Source organism: Quercus lobata, chromosome 1, assembly GCF_001633185.2.
Source record: "Quercus lobata isolate SW786 chromosome 1, ValleyOak3.0 Primary Assembly, whole genome shotgun sequence".
NCBI classification, from domain to species: Eukaryota; Viridiplantae; Streptophyta; class Magnoliopsida; order Fagales; family Fagaceae; genus Quercus; species Quercus lobata.
This window is the reverse complement of record NC_044904.1, coordinates 11154040-11180775: the sequence shown is the minus strand read 5'-3', so window position 1 is coordinate 11180775 and position 26736 is coordinate 11154040. Positions and strand designations below refer to the sequence as shown.

At 33.6% G+C, this 26736-nt stretch overlaps 1 protein-coding gene and 1 long non-coding RNA gene across 2 annotated transcripts; both read left to right on the top strand.

The window, feature by feature from the left end:
* The first annotated feature begins 6237 nt into the window (after window positions 1-6237).
* Window positions 6238-10171, top strand: LOC115978663 (apoptosis-inducing factor homolog B). Its single transcript, XM_031100503.1, has 4 exons — window positions 6238-6591; window positions 7172-7428; window positions 8382-8833; window positions 9708-10171. Exons 1-4 carry the CDS (start codon window positions 6473-6475, stop codon window positions 9978-9980), a joined length of 1101 nt encoding a protein of 366 aa, XP_030956363.1. The 5' UTR covers window positions 6238-6472; the 3' UTR covers window positions 9981-10171.
* Window positions 10172-24558: 14387 nt separating this feature from the next.
* Window positions 24559-26653, top strand: LOC115978657. The gene is made up of 2 exons (XR_004088809.1): window positions 24559-24761; window positions 26353-26653. It is a non-coding gene; the product is annotated as an uncharacterized LOC115978657 (long non-coding RNA).
* The last annotated feature ends 83 nt before the right edge of the window (window positions 26654-26736 follow it).

The window sequence follows — 26736 nt, the reverse complement described above, 5'->3', positions numbered from 1 at the left end:
TTTTGTACATACTAAAATGTTTGATGCGAAGATATCAACAACTAGGGCATTACAGTTCCACTGTCTAGAGTGGTTGGACAAACTAGTAGCCATGTTCCTTTCCAAAATAACGTAGATTTTGTGCGATACAGAAACGTGATGGTTCTTTTGGCCTCAACCTCAAACCACGCCTACTACCTGGATTATCACATGGCCACACGTTAATCACAAGTTATAATAGGTTCTTAATATTATTTAAAAGATTAACAACTAATACCTTATTATGAGATAAGTGAGAGAACCCAAATAATGTGCATGGATGCAAGAGATGTAATTTACAATTGCACAACCATGGCCTCCCAAAGAAAATATTAGTTTTATTCCGCTACCCATTGCTCAAGAACCCTAAAGCTACAAACTATTTTTACAAACCGCTGATGTGATAAGTAGTGTTGATTTGTAAGTAAATAAGTAATGTTAGTAGTAGACTTATATGAGAACCAGTAAAAATTCGTCATATCAATAATTTATAAAAATATTGTAAAATAATTCATGGTTGTATTATTATTCAAATAAAAATTAGTTTTTTATTGACACCATTGCTCACTTTTAGAGGGAAAAAGTTGTAGAATCAAAGCATGTTTGGCCAATGGCCAATGACATCCCTCTATGAGGTTTAATTCAGAGATTGGCCAATGAATCTCCTTACTTACACCTAGTGAGTGTTTGGATCTATGGTGCGTTTTGATGTTTGCGTTTTTTTTTTTTTTTTTTTTTTTTTTTTTTTTTCAGTGCGTATAAACAGTAACATCATATGGATTCACTATGCAAAAGACAAAGTGCACTGTTTACGCACTGTTCACGGGTCCCACGGTACTATTCACCCATTTAAAAATTATTTTACTACAGTATTTTCAGTTTTTAGTTTTAGCAAAACTAAGTTGTATTCAAACGGACTTCTAATATTAAAAAAGAAATGTTTGAAATTTGGTTTCTAGCCAACCTCATTAATTGCTTTAAAATTTTAAAACTCAAATTAAAAACTGACTTATTCTCAAAAAAATAAAAATAAAAACTGACTTTCTCCGAGCATTGGACTTTTTGACAAATGAAAATCGATCCACGTACTATAGGCAGTCCTTTAATAAAAATAAAGTTTTGACCCAATTATAGGTCCAGTATGTCTAAGATTCTTGTTCATAAAAAAAAGTATGTCTAAGATTCTTGGATAGGGGGCAACGTTTTAAACACTCAAACCCAAGCCATAGCCCATAGGCCCATAAGTAACAGTTTATGCGTTGAGATAGTCTTGAGGCTGATTATTCTTGTAGTAGGCTGTAAGGGTCAAGTCTTCAGCCAGAAGGCCCAGAATCCTGAAGGCCTATGTTTGTTTGGGTATTGGAGTTTGAGAGTTAGCCTGTCGGCTGACTAGCAACTCATGCATAAATAAGCATATTCTTATAATATCAACTTTTGAACAGGGGTAAGGTTAAAAAGGGAAAAATTTTCATAATCTTTTTCACAATTTGTTAGCGTATTGAGTTGTCAATGGAGAAATATTGCTATCACATAAACTCATCATTGATTATCTCATAAAAAAAAAAAAAAAAAACTCATCATTGATTACTATAAACTAATTACAACATACCGCATTAATAGTAATAAAAAACTTATGTCACTAGATTTATTGTTTTGAACCCCACACCATGACACCATTGCCTAAGAAGTGACTTTAGGGACCTTCATCTTAGAGCAGTAGTATTGGGGGTGTAAAACCTCCCAAATTGTTATTTTACACTCACACACACCTAAAACTAGTTTTATCCGAGTATCTATTGCTAAAACATTTTACCAACTTGCTATAGTAAGGTTGTATAAATATAACCTTGAACATTAGCATTGGGGTGTTTAAAATCCCCCTAATTACCATTTTACATTCTCAGAGGCCCAAATCATGCTTTATCTGGGTTGCTATTGCTAAAAAAATTTAGCAACTATGAACAGTAAGTTTGTATATATACAAACTACTGTAGCATGGTTGTAAAACAAAAATATGGTATTTTATTTGGTTTGTTTCAGAGGAAGAGATAGAAAAAGAGTGGAAGAGAAAGAAAGAATTGGGGAGGAAGAGAGAGAATGAATAGGGTTGAAAAATAAGAATTGAGATATTAAGTGAGTTGTAAAATGGAATGGTAAAATAGATAAAATAGCTTTTGAGTGTGTAAAATAGGTTTTTTTTTTTTTTTTTAGATACCTGGATGCGAATACTCACTATAGCAATTGCTTATATATATATATATATATATATATTTTCTTCTCACTTTCCTCTCTCTCTCTCTCTCTCTCTCTCTCTCTCCTAATCTTATAGTTTTATATTTATTTTATTGGGTAGTTTATATTATTTTAATGGTTTGTAAATAAAAATAAGAACTGAGATGTTGGGTGTATTGTTAAATGAGTTGGTAAAATAAATAAAGTAGTCTTTTAGGATGTAAAATGTGTATTTTTTTTACAAACCTAGATGTAAATGCTCTAGGTTAGAAATTTGATTGAAAATAGCATTATCTAGACATTATAGTACTTTTAAAAATGTGATTTAAATACACCTTTTTAAAAATTATAGTAATTGTGAAATGAAGCCACAATTTCAAGTAAGACCCCTTTGCATAAGAATCAGTAAAAAAACGAATCAATCATGATGGATGAGGTTATTGAGAGAAAAATGGGGAGAGGGGCTTTGTCAAAATGTTGAAAAAAATATAAGCATTTTGAATTCAAATAAAAATCATGAGTTAGCCTCACAATTTCAAATAGGGATTGAAATTGAAATCCCTTCAACTATTGCTAACTTACTTTTGCCTATGTCAATGTAAAAATATGGATTGAACCCACAATATCTGGTCTTGAAAATGTGAGTTCAATCGCATTGCTTAAAAGTACAATTTTAAGTAAAACAACATATTTTCAATATCTTTTAATATAATATTTTTCAGCCGTATAAATATAATGCATAATAGTCTTTGTAATTTCCTTGAAGCCAAATCCCTATTTTCTAGCTATGTTTGGATGGAAAGAAAATGGGAGAAAAGGAAAGAAGGGTATGGATGAGAAGAAATGTTCTTTGTTTGGTTGAAGAGAAATTGAGAAAAAGAAAGGAAAATGGAGGGAATGGACTTCCATGAGGCCTACCATTCTTTCCTTCCAAATTGGAAGGAAATAAGAAAGAAGAGAGAGTTGTACATGGGTGGAGTCCATCTCTTTCCCTTCTTTCTACCTTGTAAAACAAACAAAAGACCTTGTAAAACAAACAAAAGAGAACTATTCCCCTTTTCCTTTCCTTTCTTTGCCAAACATAGACAATAATTTTAATTTTGGAGGGCTATAGTCTGACCTTTGAACCTTATAATGAGAGCATGCCCTTTGATGTCGAACTATCATGTGCCTTAACATGCATTTGGAACTATCAAAATAGCATGAAGAAAATGAATGAGATTTTGTTGATTGATTGGAGAGAGAGAGAGAGAGAGAGAGAGAGAGAGAGAGAGAGAGAGAGAGAGAGAAATTTACTATTGAAGATGTAAACTGAGTCAAATATATATATATATATATATATATTTTAAAAAGTACAAGAATCATACACAATATCATAAAATAATTTTAGGTGGTGTAACTAATTAAAAATTAAGATTTTAAACTTTAAAAATAATAAATTAAAATTTCTAGTTTAATTTCCAAAATAATAAGTTAAGCATGATTTTTAATGGGTCGTGGAGATATGATACACGAGGCCAAATATTGGGGATTGGATTGCAGAAGATACTAAGGCCTTGTTTAGTAACAGTGTTTAAACAATGAAAACTGTTGTTTAAACACCACAATACATATTTCCACATACTTTTTCGTCCACATGCATTTCCATAAAACTTAAGCAACGCTACTAAAAATCTCTTATCAAACGAACCCTCAGATTTATATGAATAATGCTAAAGTCACAAACTATTTTAAAACATTTTTACAAACTATTGTGTAGCCAATTTCTTATTAGATTTCATTTGGGCTCACAACTAACAAAAGTACATAACTTTTTCATTTATTAATAACCACTCACCACATCAACGGTTTGTATATATATATATATATATATATTTTTTTTTTATTTATAAAAATAGTTGTATCTCCAACATTTTTCTATATATATATATATATATGTGTGTGTGTGTGTGTGTAATGTGTTTGACTAGCACTGCATGTGCTTGGCCACAAGACTGAGGACCATTGGCAAAAAAATGAGGACTATTAGCATAAGCACACGGCCACACGTTAAGCACAAGTCTTAATAGGTTCTTAATATTATATTATTTAAAAGATTAACAGCTAATATGATATTAAGAGATAAGTGAGAGAACCCAAATAAACATAACTTACAGTTGCATTTGACCTTTAATTTTAGAAAAATGCACAAACATGACCTCACATTGAAATTATGAAAAATATGAAATTTTAAATAGAAATTGATTATTGACTCAGCAATTGACATGGCCCACCATAAGAACAATATAATTTCTCTACTTTTAGAGGGACAAAACTGTATAATCAAAACATGTTTGGCCAATGATTTAATAAAATATAATTTTCAGCTGTATAAGACATAATTATCTTTGTAATTGGTCACTATTTTTGGATGGAAGGAAAGGAAAGAAAGGGACGAAAAAGAAGAGAAGAAAACTCCTTTATTTGCTTGGAAAGAAATTGAAGAAGGGAAAGGAAAATGAAGGGAACAGATTTTCATGGGGCTCACCTTTTTTTTGTTTTCTTCCAAATTGGAAGGAAATGAGTAAGAAGGGAACAGATTTACATGAGACCCATCTCTTTCCCTTATTTTCTTCCTTGTAAATCAAATAATATGAAGGAGAATTATTCTCTGCTTCCTTCCATTTCTTTTCTCTTCCCCCTCCCTCCCTTTTGCCAAAAATAGTTAATCTTCATTTTTGGATGCTATAGTCTATGATTCTAAATTGTATAATGTGGGCCCACCCTTTGTGTTGAACTTTTATGTGCATTCACATTGCGTTTGGAACAACTGAAAGAGGATGGTGAAGGAAAGGATTGAGTTTTTGCTTTTTAGTATGAGAGAAAAGAAAAGAGAGCAAAAAGTGAAGGAAACTCAATCAACTGGATCCAACTTTTACGATCCGCCCAATTTGGACAGAAATGAAGAGAAATGAGTAATAAAAAAAAAAAAAAAAAATTCATTTGCCTTATTTGACTTTATTTGGTTCCTAAACTACAATTTTACCCATTTACTCTTTTCATTCATTTTATTTATTTATCAAGATATAAAAGTAAAATACATATATTTGTCTTTCCTTTGCAAAGCAAAAAAAAAAAAAAGAAGAAAAAAGAAAAAAAAAAAAAAGAGAATAAGTATAGTATTATCTTTTCTTTTATCTTTTCCTCCCTAGTCCCAAACACATATGAGATAAACAGTTTTTTTTTTTTTCTTTTTTTTTATGCTATCCTCCTTTTTTTTTTTTTTCTTCCTCCCTAAGTCAGCTCTAAGCCTCCAACCAAACACACTGTAAGATTCTAATCAAATCATTATAGAAGTTTTCCTAATAAATAAATATATATATATATATATATATTTTAAATCCATATATAGGAGTCACCGATAGACGAGGTTAGTCTTTTCTCCTTACATCACATGCGGCATAATTATTTTTTTAGAGGATTTCAACTTATGACGTCCGTTTCTGATAATAATTCTTTATTATCAGACTAATATATCAATTGATTTTTGGTATAGACAGAACATTTATCATAATTATAATAATAATAATATATGTACACACAAGTTGTAGGCTTGAGTTCATTTGTCCATATCTTGCTTAAAAACTTTATTTTTTTTTGTCACTTTCATGAAAAATATTTAAAAAAAACTGTTAAAAAAACTAATTATGTTTTCTTTTTTCATAAAATGTTTATAAACTAATCTTCTTAAAGTATTTGTTAATAAATTATTATAAAAAAGTTTTGATATTATTTTTATAGAAAGTATAAAATATTGTAAAAAAATTATTTATTATTTATTAATTTTTTATAAAAAATTTATAAAAATATTACATAAATCAAAACGAGTATGTGTGAATTTTTTTTTTAAATCTTTATTTTAATATGGAAAAACTTATTCGTTGTTACTTAATCCTATAATCTGGTGGGGACATGTGGACTTAATTAACGTGGATGTCTGCCGGCTGCCGTGATAGCTTACGTTGGTTGGGGCAGCAAAGTAAACAACACTAAACAAATCCAAGTTCACACTTCTCTTGCTTCGAAATGATTCCTCTCCCCAGTACTATTTATTGGAAGTTATAGCAACCTAATCCTCGGACACCGACACTAAAAATATCCACGAAGATATTTGTAGCAAAAAGCCAAAAATAGCAGAGCTGATCTGAAAAAAGAAAAAAAAAAAAAAGGAACTTGGTCGGAGATGGAGGGCCAAGAATTGGAAGGGCAAAAGAGTAAATTGGTCATTATTGGAGGAGGTGTAGCCGGTTCCCTCCTCGCTAAAACTCTCCAATACCTCGCCGAGGTCACCCTCATTGATCCGTAAGTTTCTCTCTTTCTCTTTACATAAATAACAAACAATCTGGGTTACTATGATTCAGTTGTATGTTGAACACACAACATTGTTCTGTTTAGTGTGTGTTTTTCCTAGTACCATACATGTTTGTAGCGGTTATGCAATTTGAATAGCTTAGTTGATTGTAGATGCTTTGCTTTGAGTGTGATAATATGTGCTGTAGTTTGTAACCCTGAAATTCATTTGTTTGATTGGAGGTTTTTGGAGAGATTGGAGGTTTAGGAAAGGCTTGATCCCATATTGTGAGATTACATTTCAGAACTCAGACTAGTATTTGCTGAAAAATGTATTATTAAGATGAAGTCGAGGACTCATGGTAGAAAAAAGAAGCACAAAATCCGTAAATGAATTGGGGCGGAGACAAATAATACATGAATTTCACTTTTCCCTATGGCTTTGGGTTTAAATTTGACATTGAATTGAAGGGTGTTTCATAATTCTAAAATGGTGATTGGTTTAGATCATTATATTGAGCCACCTTGTAGAATTTTCCATGTACAGAGCTGTCGTAATCTTTGATGCTATGTGCAAACAAATTTGAATCAGGAAGGAGTATTTTGAAATTCCATGGGCAAGCTTGAGGTCAATGGTGGAGCCATCATTTGCTGCAAGGTCGGTGATCAACCATAAAGATTATTTCACCAATGGCCAAATCATTACATCCAGTGCAGTCAATATCACTGAAACTGAAGTCTTGACTGCTGACGGTCATTCGATTGCCTATGACTATCTTGTCATTGCCACTGGCCATAGCTATGCTGTCCCCAAAACTAGGACTGAGAGACTTAATCAATACAAAGCAGGTAAAACTATAAAAGAACTGAACCATTATCTTCATTTTTATTAACTGCTAGCTTGATTGCTGAGATGATTTGTAGATTGCATATCTCTGGTTTGAAGATGGCTGCATTAGTTTCTTAGAATTTCCCGTACTATGACAGTTTATAAGCGAGATATATAGGAAACAGGTTAAGCTGTGGCTACTGTTAGAATTAGAGCAGGAGGTCCTAAGTTCGATCCCTGTGTCCTTCATTCTACCTCCCATTTAAAATCCCACGTGTTGGGCCTCACCTATTAAAAGGTAGTTTGAGCCCACATGTAAGGGGGAGTGTTAGAATTATGTGGTTACATGATTAAATTTACTATTTCCTAATAGTTTAAGTTTTTGGGACAATCGGTAATTTAAAAAATACTTAATGCAGGACTACATTGATTAGTTGAAATTAAGCCCTAAGCCATTTTATGTAACAAAAAATCAATCATTATCTGGTTTATGTCGATAATCAATATCTTAGACAAGGTCACAGCAGGATGCTTGCTAGGGTACAAACTAGTTTTTGGTAAATGAACAAACCTATACCTCGCCGCAGCAGGCATTCTCAAGGTCATTAAGCATTTTATATAATGGAAAGAAAAATTGAACACAAAAACTCTTATAACTTCTTGTATTATTTGTTTTCTCTAATCCTATAATTCTCTACTCATAATGGGTCAAACCTCCATCTTTTGAAAAGAGCAGTATATTGGGCTATGAGGCCATCTGTCACACCTTTGAACAGCCTTGAAAGGAATATTTTTAAAGTTCAAAACAATTAATTAATGGAATTTGACTATATGCCTGTTTTTAATTCAGACTTTTATAATTAACTTCAATTATATTGCATTGAGAAAATTATATCAAATTAAGACGAAGGTGCATCCATACACTGCTTTGACATTACCTGGGCCTAACTAATGTAAATTTTTGCACTGGCAGAAAATCAAAAGATTTTTTCAGCTCATTCCATTTTAATTGTTGGAGGAGGCCCCACTGGTGTTGAACTTGCTGGAGAAATTGCTGTTGATTTCCCAGGTAAGAATATTACCCTGGTGCATAAGGGATCAAGATTACTGGAATTTATCGGACAAAAAGCTGCTAAAAGGACTACGAATTGGTTGAAATCAAAGAGAGTTGAAGTGAAATTGGAGCAGAAAGTCGATTTGGGCACTGATTCAGATGAAATCAGGATGTATAAAACTTCAGCTGGAGAAACTATCAGAGCAGATTGCCATTTTCTGTGCACAGGGATACCATTGTGTTCAGCATGGCTTAAGGAAACTATGTTGAAAAATAACTTAGATGGTCAGGGAAGGTTGAGGGTTGATGAGAGTCTGAGAGTCAAAGGTCGAAAGAACATATTCGCGATTGGAGATATTACTGATGTTCCAGTAAGTGCTATTTGCCACATTGTAATTATTTTGGGTTTGATTAGCTGCTTGTATAGTTATGTTTACCACAATTTTATCTGTTCTAAACTAAACAAATAGTGTGACTAGACAGACACTTACACATGATACGCAACAAAAAAAAAAAAAAAAAAAAAAAAAAAAAGGGAAAAAGATTGAACCAGGCCAAAAGAGTATGCCATGGGAGAAGACAGGGTTTTTTTTAATGATAATTTGGTTCCTGAGTTGCTACCCAACCCAAGTTAAATAAGGCTACTTGACAAGCTTGTGAAATTTTTTAAAAACTAGTAGGAAAATTCTTGATGACATGATATCATTGCTTTATGAAATAAAATATAATTCATTAGTTAAGAAAGTGTTGTTCATGTTGTTCTGCTCCAGCTTTGTTTGGCTGAGATGTTCCATCTTGGCTGTGGGCAGTATCTATATGGTCAACTTTTATCCTGGTCCATATTTTTGGTCTATTATAGTCTGTTTGGTCTATTCTGCAACATGATATGATTTTCATATCCAATACAGTTTTAAATGTATATGACTAAAGATTATAATGTGGGAAAAGAACCTAAAAGTGTAATCTCAGAAAGTTAATGTTTAATATGACTGAAAAAAATTTGATGTGTAGAGATACAGTACATTCAGTGTGCATTCTCATTCTATTACTGGAGAATGTGCCCTTTTAGTTTAGTTTTGTATTTTTGTATTTTTTTTTGTGTGTGTGTGTGGATGTATTCTTGCAAAATACAAGTTGGTTATATGTGTTAACAAATTGACTTCCAATAAGAGCAGTATGAGTATGTGATTTGCTGGCAAATCTGATATCTGATGCAATACTGTTTCATGACAATCTATGCTGTAGGAAATCAAACAAGGGTTTTTGGCACACAAACATGCTCTATTGGCAGCTAAGAACTTGAAAATATTGATGATGGGAGGAAGAGAAAGCAAATTGGCAACTTATAAGGCTAGTTCAGCATTGGCAATTGTTTCGCTTGGAAGGACAGAAGCGGTGGCACAATTCCCGTTCACAACAATTATTGGATGTATTCCTGGCATGATCAAGTCCAAGGATCTGTTTGTGGGGAAAACAAGAAAGCAATTGGGTCTAGAACCAGATGTTGTACACGATTAAAGTTGAATGGGTGTGTCTGTTGTGTATATTTTACGTTCAAAAAGAGAACATAAATGGTCTTAGGACCTCAAGGTAAACATGATTGAGATAATAAATAAAACAGTGTGATGGTGTGAATTTACTAGGATTCAATATTATTACTGAAATCTGAAATAAGGTAAAATAGAGCAGTTTTTGAATCTTTCAGCATAGCATGCATGTTGCTTCAAGAATTCTAGTGTCTTTTTTCTGGGCACATTGAGCAGCCAAGCTCGTGATTGGATTTATCACTTTTTTTTCTTCTCATTTTCTTTTTGTTCTTCATTTTTTGTCAAATGATAGGAGACCTTTGCCAGTTTTGCTGTATCACCCATTTTATAAATTTCTTCAAGCTTTTTCCACCTCCCTCCCTCCCTCGTGTGGCTTTATAATTTATAATCTTCTATTTTAAATCCAGAAGTAGTAATAGTATTTTAGTTATAAGAAAATATATTTACATCTCTCTCTCTCTCTCTATATATATATATACACACTTACAATTGTACATCATTGATCATACTATATTATATAAAACGGCAAGTAACAACTTCTTGGGTGTCTCAAAGGAAGAAAAAGATCAAGTATATGGGTAATGCAAGAAAATACCAGAAGATGCAAAAGAGGTACAAAAGTTCGCCACCCAGGCACACCTGTTAGGCCCTTCTAATGGAAAGAATCAAACAATGTCACAGAGAGATTTAAATTAATGACCTCTAGTATATGAAAACTTAATCCCAGTTGTGTGTGTATGTTGTTGATAGAATAGTATTTCAAATCTACGGCGATCGCTTCATGATAATTGCTCTTATTATTAGACCAAGATATATCAATGGATTTATGATGTAGGTGGAAATTGATTTCCAGATTTCTTATTTGACAATAAGAAACTTTATCAATTAAGGCCAAAATTTAATTTGAGTTGAATGTATTATTCATTGGCATTTTAGGATACTTCTAATACAATTAATTTCTTATTATTCAATATAAGTCACATAATCAATTGATTATTAATTATTCAGTGAAATTCCTAAGTCTTACATAGTTACATTCCAATCTTATCAAGCCATTATAATAAATAAACCAACTTCTCCTCTTCAAAATAAAAAGAAAGCTACAAAATTAGAATTCACCTATAAATTATTTGCAACTTAACTTTTTGTTTTTTTTAATCAAACTTTTGTTTGGAACTTTCCAACTCTCTCTAAAAGAAAACTCATATCTGTTAGCGATATATGTTAATCAAGATTCAATTTACTTGTTTCTCAAAAAATAGAAAAAGATACAATGTACTTGTACCACTTGTAATACTGTAGTACTTGTATTGCATATTATGATTAGTATAATTAACCCAAAAAAAAACAAGTAAGGATGAGAAATTTGATCATATGTTTTCTTTATGAAAAGAACCTATCAAAGCTAGTGAGTTATAAGGCTTTTGGCATAAACTACTTAGCCTAATATAAATCTCTCTATACATACCCCCCAATAGGTTCAAAAAATTCATATAGTAAAGATATAACATCTTAAGCAATGGCGACTCCAGGAATTTCTTCCCGGGTGTTTCTTAAGAATGATAATTTACACAATCTAATAAAAAAAGAAATTCATATATTGACGCCAACAACAACCAAAAAACACGCAAATTCATATCTGAACGAAGATTTTCTAAGTTAAAGTTAACACAAATCCGCTTAAAAGATGAAGATGAATCTTACACAAAAAATTAATCTTAGGTATGTGATTTCTTTATCAAATATTTTTCAATAATAACTAACAAAAGAATAAACAATAAATTATAAGTTCATTTGAAATATTAATAAAATTATTAATTATTTTTGTTTAATTGTTTCATTATTTTTCTTTACTAATTACTAGCAATCTAACACACTTGAGGTGTTCAGTTGGCTTTGCACAATGTAAAGAATATCAACACGCTACATCATCCACCTGACTCAACCCACTGTCTAACATGGTTCATTTTTTATTTTTTTATTTTTGTCTTTTAATAATGTGTTGTTTTGGGTGTTTCTTTTAAGTGGACCAGGACCACTACCTCAATCCAATGCCACGGCCCCACCCCCATCCCCCACTCAAGAGACAATAGCCAATCAACAGTCAACACAAATACACAATTACATATTTACATATATATACACTTGCACAAAAAGCCAATTTAGCCAAAAGAGAACTAGAGGAAAGCCTAAGTCTAAGGCAGAGCAAAGAAAAAGAGAGATTTCAAAAGACAAAAAAATAGTCAGTAAGTCTAAGTCTAAGTCAATACATTGCATTGTCAAAAAAATAGTCACAAGCACAAGCACGCCTCATGCTTGATGTCCCTACCAATCAGAAAATTTCACAATCACACATTACACTAAAAGACAATTAATATCTCACCAACACCAACACCAACACCAACACCAACACCAACACCAACGGATAAGATAAACTGATAAAGCCAAATTCAAAAAGTCAAAAACAAAAAAAATATTAATAAAGCTAAAGTTCGGCCAATCACAGACTCATAGTTCAAAAATCAAAAGAGAGAGAGAGAGTTAGTCTTATTAAAGAATAAAGAGAGAGAGAGAGAGTTTCATTCATTTCATAATTTTCATTTCAGTTCAGAGAGAGAGAGAGAGAGAGAGAAGTTAGCTTAGTAAAATGAAATACCTTGAAGGAAGGAGCACCGAAGCAGCCGAGTAGGGAGGCCTGAAGGCTGAGGCCACTGAGGCAGTGATGAGGTGACGAGTGATCTGTTGATCTCCGTCCTCCAATGAGGGTTAGCGTTGCTCTGAGACTGAGGCGTTGTTTTGAGAGTGAGGGACTGGGCTGATCTTCGATGATTGAGGCGTTGCTCTAACAGTGAGGGATTGAGGCGTGGCTTGAGGCTCAAGCGGTGTTGCTTTGAGAGTGAGGGACTGAGGCGTTGCTGTCTTTAGGTTTGCTTTAGGCCCTTCAGTGATTTTTTTTTTTTTTTTTTGATAAAGTCTTTAGTGATTTCTGATTTAGGGACTGAGGCATTTTTTTTATTTTTTTTTTAGATTTTAGTTCGAATTTTTTTGGGCTTTTTTTTTTTTTTTTTTTTGTTTTTGCTTGAAAGTAGAACAAATATATTTTTTAATTTGAGAATGTTCCTAATTTTGTGATTGAGGGTGTTCCTAATACAGAGCAAATATAAAAAAATTAAAAAAAAAATTAGGTTTTTTTTTTCAGGTTAGGGTGTTCCTAGGAACACCCTGAGTTGTACGTGGCGTCGCCTCCACTGATCTTAAGCCTTTTGTTATGGATGTAAGTTGTCCAGGCCTATCCACATTAATATTTGTTTTTGCTCTCTATTTCCCTCTCTGCTCTCTCTCAATATATATCAATCCCATAAATAATTCTAATATGGTATCATGGCCAACCTCAGAAAGGTAGAGCGCTCTCAAAATAGTTGTCGAACAATCACTAGTAAAGTTGTCTATATAATATATAGCTAATAACCAATATTATCAGTGCAGATATCATATATACTACCATTATCTAGCTACTTGTGATGTTTTCATATGCTAAATTATGTCATCATTTTGGCAACTAACATCACCATCATCCATGCATTGCAATCGTCATTTGGCCACAGTTGATACTTACTATCGTTGTTTAATTGGTGCCACCAAAATCTTTCTCATTTGTTCCATTTTACGTCTTGCATTCCAAATTCAAGATTTCATCAAGTTTTTACCTTGAATTTGAGTTGTGATGTTATAGATATATTAATTTAAAATTTTTTTTTTTGATGTGAAATACGACTAAACTTTATTAATCAGAAGAATTGACAAATACATCCTGGTTGAGAGCTTGTTCAAGAAAACAAGGGGTCTCTTCAACCCAAACAGATAAATCTGCAATGCCTAAAGCATGTCTAGCAAGTAAATGAGCTGGCTTATTTCCATTTCGACCAACGTGAGCGAAATCTACATGACGGAAGCTATGAGCAACAGTAATGGAACTAAAAACCAGAGCAGCAACAGATAATGGAGGAGGAGATAACTCCCTCAAAGCATTAACTAGAGACAACGAATCACCCTCAAGCGTGAAGTCCTGTATAGACATATCTTTGGCGAATTTAAGGCCCAGCTCAACAGCCTTAGCTTCAACCTCCATGGCACCTAGAGGAGCATCAAGTTTTTTATTGCAGGCACCGATCATCTGACCCGCTGCATCTCTAATTAAAATCCCCACCCCTGCCATTTTCTGCTCTTTGAACACAGCATCGTCTACATTAATTTTGTAGCGATTAGGAGAGGGAGGCGTCCATACCACTGCTGCAGCAGGCTGCTTCGAATCTGTATCCTCCAAACACGCCTGATACGTAACTAAATATTCCAACGCACCCTGTACTACGGCCTGTGCTGACTTCTTCGCACCGCCATGTCTGTGTTCGTTCCGGTTTGACCACAACGCCCAAGCTATCACAATCAAATGTTCCACCCCACTGTGATTCCATTGAGCAATCATCACTACGTGCCACAGCAAATCCATGAATGAACCGAAATGGTGTTCCACTGAACCCAGAAACAGAGAGGACGTGCGCCAAACTTCTCTAGCACGTTGACAGTGCCAAAATAAATGGCCTGAAGATTCGTCCTCCATCTGGCATTCATCACAAACACTGTCCAGCAGCACCTTGCGCCTAACCAAATTCTCATTTGTGGGTAAAACATCCTTGCAAGCCCTCCAAGCGAAGTGGCGGATCTTGTGCGGGATATTAGAGCTCCATAAGTACTTCCAAAATCTTCTTAACTGACTGCCATTTGATACACTACCCGCCGGCACAGTTGAGCTCATCTCCATGGCTAGCTTATATGCACTACGGACACTAAATATTCCATTGTGCGTTAAAGCCCAGGCCTGCTTATCCTCAGGCAGATTCGCACTCAGAGCTATACTACAATATAATTCGTACCAGTTGTACTACATCTAAGATTAGTATATGATTAGACTAAGGTAATAACTCAATGTAATACAATAATTTTATACGGTAAAGATGTACGTAGCTTCTTAACACTTTTTACTGTAGATGAGGCCACCAAACCAAATAATGTTAATATTTGCTTGTACTCTATATTTCTCTTTTTTTCTCTCTCACGCTCTCAATCCAATAAATAATATATTCTAATATCATGATTGCCAAGGATTTTATTAATTTTTTTACCTTGAATTTTTGTTTTTAAAGTGCATTTTCTTGTCTAAGAAAATTATAGAAATTTTGTTATTGCTGTTTACAAACAAAATTATTTCAAAATTAAAATTAATAAAATTCTATCTAAGATTGATTATGCCTAAGAAAGATTAAGAAAATTAATAATATAATTAATTAAAAATGAAATGTTAAGAGAACTGATTACAAAAACTTGATCAATAGTTTTTCATCTTAAAATGTGAGAAGAATGGTTTAAAATATATATATATATATATATATATATATAATACATAAATTTAAATATATATTTTTATTTGAGATTTTATTAAAAAAAAAATTCATTTGGAGTTATTATCTTACGACTCAAATTGTGTCAAACTAGCCTCGATTAAAAAAAAAAAAAAAAAACCTTTTGAGTGATTGTCTAAATGATATATATTTAGAAAGTAATATTTTTATGACATTAGTATAATATCAATTATAAATTATTTTAATATAATAAACAACAACTTTAACTAAATTATTAAAAAACTTATTTACTTCGAATCGTAGAAAAATTATTTTGTTATAACTTTTATCACATATAAATCAATGAGTAATATACATATGTGTGTGTGGATGAGAAGCTGAGGACATGAATGAATGAGAAGAGATCAATGCCAGAAGAACACACCTTGGAAAATACTATCAACGAATCCTCGGGGCAAATACGACAACTCAACCACAAGCCCAAGGAAACTAGAATACCCGAGGACCTTGAGGATACTGACACATCCTCAAAAGGGTCGAAGTCCAATGCTGAAGACCATTGGACACGAATCGAGGAAGAGAGAGAAAGTTGGCCTTTAAGCAAGAAAGGGAAGAATATAGATAAAACATCCATCATCTCCCCATTTAATGCTCTGAACCCACTTAACTGGTCGTATTAATGAAAAAATGGCACCTGAACAGTGTCATCACAACTCACAGCTCACAATCTAGTGTAGAAACCTTCTAGTAAGACCCTGATAGGACAAGTATCAAGCGAAATAAACCCTAGCCCTCCAAATGGAAGGCCAAGATACAACCTGGGTGACTATATAAGGTAGAGAGGCCTATATGAAGAGGGGCATGAAACATCTGAAGAGAGGAAAAAAGAAAGTGACACCATTGTAATCCAAGAACAAGTGTAAACCTATACCTTGGACCATTCCTGAGAAACATAACTTAATCAATCCAAGACTAATGTTATTCAATTTCCTTGGCTCACATTTATTCCAAGCACTTATTCTCTTATTTCAATATTAACTCACTCTAACAAGGGTAATCAAGGTTGATTGACACCCCATCTCTATAAATTAATTGTGTGAGGTTAAAAGTTAGCTTGTTTAATTTTTGCTTGCCACAATATATATATATATATATATATATATATATATATATATAGGGACGGAGCCAAAACTTAAAGTTAGAAGGACGGCTTTGCTGTCAATTGTATGCAGTGATTTCGGCTTTCGACTTTGTTACTACTTAATCGCTTAGGTGCTAATTGTTTAAAATTTTTTAAAGGGTTAGATTGTTTGATTTAGGTAAAATTGGTTGATTAGGCTTAATTTTTTATTTTTTTTATTTTATTTTTTAAGTTTTACTAAAGGTAATTTTTGTTGTTGTACTAATTTTTTTGGGCTTGCATATTTCATTTTTAGATTTTAGACTTATAAATATTTTTCAATGGTCTTTAAATGAGGAAAATGTTTGAACTACAAATTTTTTTACAAATTACTGAAAATGTAATTTATGGGCCCAAATGCAAATCAATAAGAATTTGCTACCTTAACAGTTTGTAAAAATATTATAGAAACATTTGTGACTATAACAATACTCTTAAAAGAATTAATGATATTTTTAAGGGGTAAAAGTATAATTTTATAAAACAAAATTGCTAAAATTAGTACCTATATATAGAATAATATATTTTTTTAAAAAAAAATTGGGAGGGCCATTGCCCCCAAGTCAAACCATGGCTGTCTGAGTGTCTCTATATATATATGATCATATTTAGCCTGACCTTCTTGAACAAGATTTCTATATCCGCAAGTAGTAATGAACTAATTATACCAATAGGTCTAAGGGTAATTATTGGATACTCGCAAAGTACTATAAATTAGGGCTGTCCAACAACCCGTTAGACCTGAACCACCCGTCTAACCCGATCGGACCCGAAGGCCCACGAGCGGATTAGAATGCCTAGACGGGTCGGGTGCAGGTCTCTTAGAGTTAAAAGTTCGAGTTTTTGGTTCGGTTCGGTTCGGGTTCCATATTTACTAACCCATAAAATTGACCCGACCCGTGAGAAATTTAAAAGGAAAAAGATGGGTTTCACGCTTTAGTTTCAAATTCATGTTCTCCTTTCTCTCTCTTCTCTCTCTTAAATCCCTAAACCTAGCCCCTTTCTTATCGCCGCTGTTGTCAAGTTGATCACACTGCCTTCGTCGTTGACCTGTAGTCATCGTTGCACTCACTGTCCTTACTCCTTAGTTTGAGTCTCGCTTAAACCCCTCTCTGCCTCCTCTGATCTGCCATTGATCTTGTGCATCTGATGGTGAGTCAAAGTTGGTTTTTTTTTTTTTTTTTTTTTTTTTTTTTTTTTTTTTTTTTTTTTTTTTTTTTTTGACCTTGTGATGGATGTGGTGATGGTGGATGATGGAGTGGTGGGGTGGTGCTGCTAGTTTAGTATTTTCTCTCTCTTCGTTTCAGTTTCATAGATCTAGAGTTTGTGGACTCATTTTTGCTATTTGATTCTCTGTAGGTTTGGATTGTGGTTTTTGTCCTTTGGGTTTTTGATTTTCTCTAAGTTGGCTTCTCGTGCTTGGATTTTGATTTCTGGGTTTGGGTTGGGTTTTTTATTTTCTTTGGGTTGATTTCTCTGGGTCTACGTTTTGATTTCTCTGTTTGCTTTAAACCCAAAATCACCCGATGGGTCCGACCCACTAAATCGATGACCCGAGCCGATAAGTCTGATTCAAACATTTGGTCGGCTGCGAGTCCAATTTCTGTTCACCCGATTCTATCGGGTCGGTCACGAGTCAACCTCTAACTCAATTCGACCCGAGTCGTGGACAACCCTACTATAAATATGTACTTTCTCTTTTACATAATTGTGGGTTTTACTAATTAAATTTATAGTAAAAACTTATATTGCATATAAGAAGGAAAAATACACATTTATAATACACTTGAAAATATTTAATAATTTTCCTAAGTAAAATACAACGACTGTAAATAAAAACAAATATAAGGAGTTTTTTTTTTTGTCATTTTATTTTATGCCACCCCAAAGAGCCCACGTCATACACAATTCTGCGGTGGTGGATTTAGATATGCAGATAGCAGAGGCAGCCAGCCAAATCTAAAGCATGATGTATTTAACCAAAAAAAAGAAAAGAAAAAAAAAAGCATGATGTCATGTCAGGGATGTCCCAAAAGTCTGACTGCAACCGCATCTTCTGCGTTAATAAAAAGTAAAAACACAGTAAATTATGGAAGCAAAAATTACATCTCAATCAGTCAGTCACCTAATTCCATCATGCAAAATCATCCATAAAATCACATAAAAATACTGCCATCATCAAATGCATATCATATCATCACCAGTACTCATCCCAGCTGTATTCTATCCCCTGGTCTCTCTGTCAGGTTTGGTTTCACGAAAGAGAAGGAGAGGGAAGGGTAGATAAAAGAAAAAAGAAATATAACGGCACCGTTAGGCGTAGGTTAAAAATGAGTTATTGTGAGGTTTAATTAATAAAAATTGATATAAATTGATGAGAGAAGTTGAAAACATGACCGAAGTGATATATAGAACTTAAAAAATTAGTTTTATTAACTTTATACTTTATAAAACTAGTCAAAAATTTGATAAAAGAAATTTTTTAATGGTTACTTTATAATGTCTGTTAGCATGATCCAAAAGAAAAACATAAGAAAATTGAAAAAAGAAAAGAAAAGAAAAAAAAAAATTTAGATGTAAAGAAAAAAAGAAAGAGAAAAGATGGACACTTTATCTTTTTAAATTATCAATTAATAAAGATATAAAAATAATTGTAAAAATACAAAACTAATCCTCTAACTTTCACATTTTTTTTTATTTATTTCAGTCTTCTAACTTTCAGTTTTGTCAATTCAGTCCTCTAACTTTCAATTTTTGTCAATTCAGGGCTCCGTTACAACTCAGTTAGTGTTGCTGTTAAAACCACTAAAACGATGCCATTTTGCGTGTGTGTGTGTGTGTTTTTTTTTTTAAAAATTGGAATTAAAAGAAAATAAGAAAAATCTAGAAAAAAGAAAACATTAAGGGCATCGTTCCCCTTCTCTTGAATCAAAACAAAACAAAGGATCCAAATCCCTAACCCATGTAACTTTGAGAGAGAGAGAGAGTGAGCCAGTTTGAGAGAGAGAGAGAGAGAGAGAGAGAGAGAGAGAGAGAGAGAGAGAGAGAGAGAGAGAGACTGAGTTCACCAGCGGTGAGGAACCTCGCCACCCTTGCTCTAGACCTCGCCACCCCTACTCGCCGTGTAAACCACCACCACCCTCACTGCTTTGCCTTGACTGAATCAGTGATGGGTGTACTCCGTAGCTCCAACTCTGACTAAGTTTTGCCCTGCCTTGCCTTACTGTAACTCTGGCTCCAGCCAAGTTTTGCTATGCCTTGCCTTACCGTAGCTCCAGCTCTGGCCAAGTTTTGGGTAAGTGATGAAAACCCAGTTTTTTTTGTCTAGACATGTTTAAAATTTTTACAGTTATTTGATTGACTTATTTTGTTGTTTTCTATTTTCTATTTTCTATTGGAGTAAAAGAGTTACGGAAATAATTTGGCATAGAGTGTTACAATGGGGTGTCAGTAATTTGCAGAAGTGTAGTTTCAGACCCTCTTTATGCACATTAGCTTTGATTGCCTCTTGGTACAATGTCTAGTAGTCAATCATACAATGGTTATAGTAGTGAGGACCAAATTGTTTCGAAACAATTCCTCCAAGTGGGGACCAAATTGTTTTGAAACAATAAAATTGCATGTGAAGATATTCAGCAAACAGACAAAAAAAAAAAAAATTATAAAGTAGATTATCCCAATGCATTTAATCTCACCTATCAGTCAACAAAGTCCAACATAAACAAAAAAAAAAAAATGCAAAAAAAAAAACTCTTCAATAGAAAAAGTCACCAGCTTTAAATAACACACAACTCGTTGTTCTGCTAATACATATACCCAAAAAAACACACTAAAACTATTCTTGTGCTTATTCTTTGCTGGGTGAAGGTATTTATGAGAGAAGTGTTGGTTGGGGTGCAACGCAGATGACCCATTTATATACTGATTAGTTTAGTTTAGTCATTAAGCTACAAAAATATACCTGCAAAGTAGTTGGGAAAGAAGCGGAGGACAGGCGAGGAGGAGCTACGGTAAGGCAAGGTAGAGCACACCCGTCACCGATTCAGAACTCCATCATCGATTCAATCAAGGCAGCAGCGAGGGTGGTGGTGGTTTACACAGCGAGTAGGGGCGGTGAGGTCTAGAGCAGGGGCGGTGAACTCTCTCTCTCTCTCTCTCTCTCTCTCTCTCAAACCGGCTCATTCTCTCTCTCTCTCTCTCTCTCTCTCTCTCTCAAAGCTACACAAATTAGGGATTTGGGTCCTTTGTTTTGTTTTGATTCAGGGGAAGGGGAATGACATCGTTCCCCTTTATGTTTTTTTTTTTTAGATTTTTCTAATTTTCTTTTAATTTCGAATTAAAAAAAAAACCACACACACACACATGCAAAACGACGTCGTTTTAGTGGTTTTAATGGCTACACTAATTGAGTTGTAACAGAGTCTTGAATTGAGAAAAATTGAAATTTAGAGGACTGAATTGACAAAACTGAAAGTTAAAAGACTGAAATGAAAAAAGGTGAAAGTTAGAGGGTCAGTTTTTCATTTTTGCCAAAATAATTTTACAAGAAATTAAGGGTTTGTTTGGATACTGCTTATTGCTGAAAATTGAAAACACTGTAACAAAATAATTTTTAAATGTGTGAATAGTGCTGTGAGATCCAAATTTATATTAAAATCTGTGTTTGGATGACTTTTGTGAGTCTGTGAATAGTGCCATGAGACCCACATTTTTTCAACAAAACGCACAAACGTAGACGTTTAGTGCACTCACTAAGGGTTTGTTTGGATACTGCTTATTTTGCTGGAAATTGAAAACACTGTAGTAAAATAATTTTTAAATATGTGAATAGTGTCATCGGATCCATTTTTAATAAAATTTTTGTTAAAAAAAGAGGTTTGTGGGTCCTGTGAACAGTATATGGGACCCACTGGACAACCATAGAATGCGCTTCTCAAAAAAAAAAAAAAAAAAAAAAAGAAGCCAAACACAAGATGCTGGCGTTATAACCTATATCCAAACACTGCTTAAGTTTAATATTTTAAAGGGTATATGTATAATAGTAATTCGGGGATTAGAAAAAGAGTGGCCCAACAAAAAACTTTTGCCTTCTATTCTCTTTTCTTTCTTTGTTTTCATTTTGGGCATTGATTATTGCACTCTGAATAGTGTGCATTAATTGTTAGTACACATCACTTATTTTAAGTGATAAATATGAATATGCTTAGAAAATATGAACAATGTGCATGAAATTATGAACGATGTACACGAAGTGCACACTATACAAGTGTACGTGTTAGAGTATTTTTCATTTCATTTTAACCAAACAAAAGAAAGCCTTCGTATCACCTTCCTTTGCTTCCCTTTCCACGTAATCAAACATAACCTATTTGCTTCTATGGCTACCGGGCGTCTTGTGCATTAATGCTAGAAAGTAGAACTCCATCAAAACCAAAGCAAAGAACACGGAAGCAAAAAAAGAGAAAAGCACATCAATCAATCCATAAAAACATCATGCAAAATCTTCTCCTCGATTACATTAACGCCGTATTAACTGTATACCATCATGATCATATGTAACCACTTGGCCAGTTCTTGACTCCTGAGGCTCAGCCCTTCCCAGCTGTACTCGTACGTGCTCCACTGCTTAGCTATATATCCTGAGAGAGTGAGAGAGCATAGCAACCTGCAATAGTGTAAGCCAAAATAGAATATCTGTGAAGCTGCTAGAGCCTAGCTAGAGGCACTTGAGCAGCTCGAGAAGACTAGCATAGCTATCTATCTAGCTAGGCTGAACAGAGCATTAGCACTTGCTGTTATCGGTTGCAGCTACAAAGGCATATATAACGGAATACATATGATCGTACTCCTGGTATTTGACATTGTTTGTATATCTATGCCCAAAAAATTGACGTCAGTTTCTAGATCAGAGAGTTCCAGGTGAGATCTTAGGATGGTTTTGGCATGTGCTTAGGGAGAGAGAGTACTGTTGCTGTGAGGGACGTCACTGAAGACGGCGCTGTCATATCCATGGAGATGGTTTTATTTGATGAATATTGGTTAGGTTGAGGAAAATAATCAAAATATATCATTTGGGTCTGTGACTCTGACTCATTGTGTCATATAATCTCTACAAAAGTCAATCATTTCTCCCCAAGTGGCTGCATGAGCAATCATTTTCATGTGGATATCTTTCAATACCTTCTATAAATTAGGGTTGTTTCTTCTCCATTTCTTCACTGTCTCACCCATCTTGCTCTTAAAAACTATACTAGTAGTTTTTTTATAGCTCATCCTAGGTTCAATTGCAATACCCTAATAAGATAATGGCCTCAAGATCCATGTTTACATGTTTGGCTCTCCTTCTGGTTTTGTGTTTTGTGCTCATGGAGGATGCTTCTGGTCCATCTCTTTCTTTCTATCACGCACACACAAACACACTAAAGTAGGCAATAATAAGATAGTTGTCATTTAAAAAATTTATATACATTAGCTATTTAGTAATCAAAGTTGCTGTTTTTGGCAGATTGCAATACTGGGTATGGGTGCTTCTACACCAAGCCTTCTGTTTCCTTGAAGACTCAGAACAGAAAGGTCCGTTTTAACACATATATATGCTTCTAAAGGGTTTGAATGGTGGTTTCTCTCCTAGTTTTTTCTGCTTATATTTTTTACTTCAATACAAGTTTTTAATGTTACAGCAACATTTACTCCATTTGTACAGGTGCTTGCTGGTTTGGAGGAGAAGAGGGAATCTGTGAAGGTTGGCCTGCAAGGATCACCAACCAGTGTGAATGGTGGAAGCTTTGTGGGTTATGAGTTAAGGAATGTTCCCTCTGGTCCAGACCCGCTGCACCATAACAGGGCCAGTCCTGAAAAGCCTAGAACTCCTTGAAATGTTACATATATAACAAAGCTCTTTGAAGTACTATTAGTTTAGCGAGTGGTTTCAGATCACATTTTGAATGTAATTAACTACCTAGTTAATTTTCTAAGACTTAGAAATAGGTTTTTCTTGTCTTGTCCCTCCTTTTTCTTTTTTTGGGTAACAAATGTTTGTATTGTTGAATATGTGGCATATATAATGCATATATATATATATATATATATATGGTTTGTGCTACTATAAATATCTTACTCTTTTGCTTGGACTTTTTGTAGTATACCTTGTTCAGATGTCACAAAGCAAATGCAGTTCTTGGATCATCAAGCAAACTAAAACTGTCCATCTGTGCTCTTATTTTAAAATACTAATAAACTTAACTAAATCTGGTGAACCTGACCATGAATAATTAAATTCAAATCAAATAATACATAAAAAAATGTAATTAAAAAAGAACTTAATTATAATGGTAACATCACTGAGATGGATGTGATTGTTTTGGGCTGGGAAGAAACCCCGTTTCACAGTAAAATATGACTATTTATGCCCACAACCTGTTCCCGGATTGGAATAGAATAGGATCAATGAACTGTGACATGTATGGGTGATAATAGCGTTCTGCAATAACTAAATAACCTCAAGCTTTCAGAGAAATGTGACAATGCTGACGCTAATGCCAGACAAGTGAAATCATTAGGTTCATCTCAAACGTTGAAAACTGAAAAGATAGTGTGTATATGTATAAAGTAACTGTAATAGAGAAAATGAAGATTATTTGGTATTAACTGGTGCTTAGAGTCGGAATTGATTTAAACAATTCTTTTGTTGGGTGAAGTGCTGCACAAGCGAAATGATTCAAATTGAAAACACAAAACAAAGTCGGCTTAGTTGTTTTCCGTAAACAATAAGAGAAAGTAACCAATTCAAACCACGTCACATACTTTGTAATAGACACAATTCTCAATTACTACTGGACTTGCAATGTAACGCCCCAGCCCAAGACAAGTTTAAAAAAAAAAAAAAGTAGTCAGATTTTTGCACGTGAGCCCACCCACCTACCTCTTAATTCCCCACCACTCATTTTCTCTCAAAATATCTCCTCTTTGGCCGGCTAGCTCTCCTCTCTTCTCACTTTGCTCTCTTTTTCTTTTTCATTTTGTCTCAAACACCCACAATCCTCTCTCACACTCCCTCACTCTCCCACCGGTGCATCACTCCACCGCCTCCACCATTATCTTCCGGCGAAAAAGCTCCATAAAACCTCTTAAGCTCCTACATCTCATCTTATTTAAGGTAAGAGCTTTTATACATTTTGTGGGTTTTCATATTTTGCTAGCGGTTTTTGTAATCTAAGTTTTGGGAGTGATATTCTCGTGATAATGTATATGAGTTTTGCTTTGGTGGACCTATTTGGGTGAATGGTTGTGGATTTTGTACGATGGTAGCCATTTAAGATTTACCAATAGTAAAGATATAGCATCTAAGCTTTACCAATAGTAAAGATCATTTGGGGGTTTTGACTTTTTAATGTGAAATAATTGATGAATCTAATTTTTATTGTTTATTTGGAGCTAGTGAAAGATTTACATTTGGGGTTTGTAATGGTGGATATTATTATATATGTTATTGTTTTGTGGGTCTCCAAAAATGACATGTATATTGAGGAAGAAATTCATAAAGTGTTAAGATCTCTTATGGTAAATGTGAAGCTTGGAATGACATGATTAAAAGTTGGAATCTATGCCTTGTAATGAAATTATTGAGAAACTTTGGAAGTGGAATATATTATTTTTGAGGTTAAATGTTAGACTTGTTTAATTAATTTCTTAGTTAGCTATTTCTAAAAGGTAGCTAGATATAATTTAAAGTTTTATACTTATTGTAATAGGTTTGCTTGGTATTGTTTAGGTTCCAGCTAATTTCATTTGGAGTTTGGAAAATTAGGCTTTTGCGGGTTGCGAGATTAGTAGCTTTTAATGAGATTTTTGGAAAATAACCATATTGTATAAACATTGTTTTGGGTCAAACACATTTTGGAAAATTAATGGTGGAACTATATTTTTCTAAAAAGTGTTGTATTGTGACTCTACTATAGATGATTATATATGAAAGTGCATATTCTTATTGTATATGGGGAATTGCATGATTTGTTAGTATTAAAAAGACTAGCATCTTTGATTAAATTCTTGAGAATGCGTTTTATGGAATTATTGTATTATTTGCAAAAATATAAAGATGCTTTATCTTGACCTATGTTATTTGGGAAGTTAATATAAAATCTTTTTGACAAGAAATGAGTTGAAGGCTTTGAGAACCTTGTGAATATTTTGGGCATTCAAATATTTTATGAAACTATTTGGAAGTGAATTATGTATTTTGAATTAAAGGTAATTTGTGAGCTCTTTATGTTCTACCCACGTGCTATGATATGTGATTACTCGGTGATTACCTAGCTAGATACTATAGTTTGTGTGACATTGGTATCTTAGCACCCGTCTTTGTGACGACAATAAGTTCCATATTTGTGACGGCATATTAGTTCCATCTTTGTGACGACATATTTAGTTCTAGCTATGTGTCGGCGATGAGTTCCGTCTTTGTGACAGCAATATCATGTGGCCTTGGGTTTGGAATTGTATTGTTATTGCTCACAAATTATAGTATGTTGTTTCATGAGAGCATTTTGAGAAGTTTTGTGCCATGTCATTTTATTCATTCTTGTCATATTCTTTTTGGAAATGGTTTTGTATAAATTATTGGAAATTTCCAAATTGAAACATGATTTGTAAATTGTTATCATCATGAAACTTGCATTACCCCCACCCTCATTAATTATGTTACTTACTGGGCTCTATCTCATCTCATTATTTTATAAACTTTTCAGAGTAGACAACAATCTTTTAAGACAGTTTTTTGGTGGCTAACAGTAGTTAGACTAACTACTGATGAAGGTTGAACTTTTATAATGGAGATATTAGATGATGTGCATCTTAGAATAGACTTAACTCATTCTTTTGTATATTATAGTGATTGTGATATTATTCCCACTGATGGGACAAGCTGATGATATATAATTATTTATTCAGACCTCTATTCTTTTGTGGCCAATGGTCCTTGTAATTATTGCTTAGAGTTCTGAGTTACTTTGAGAGTATAATTAATGGGATTATTATGATAATTCTTGATATGATTTATGTGGATTGGATTGTCAAAAAGAAAAAATCTACAGGTACTTTGAGACGTCTTTCTCATGCTTTGGACCCTTTAG

Bases quoted from the DNA above. Each gene is read 5' to 3' on its own strand.
- LOC115978663 (XM_031100503.1), top strand. From the start codon at position 6,473: ATGGAGGGCCAAGAATTGGAAGGGCAAAAGAGTAAATTGGTCATTATT. The intron at 7,429-8,381 runs GTAAAACTATAA...TTGCACTGGCAG, and splicing joins ACTTAATCAATACAAAGCAG to AAAATCAAAAGATTTTTTCA. The intron at 8,834-9,707 runs GTAAGTGCTATT...TCTATGCTGTAG, and splicing joins GAGATATTACTGATGTTCCA to GAAATCAAACAAGGGTTTTT.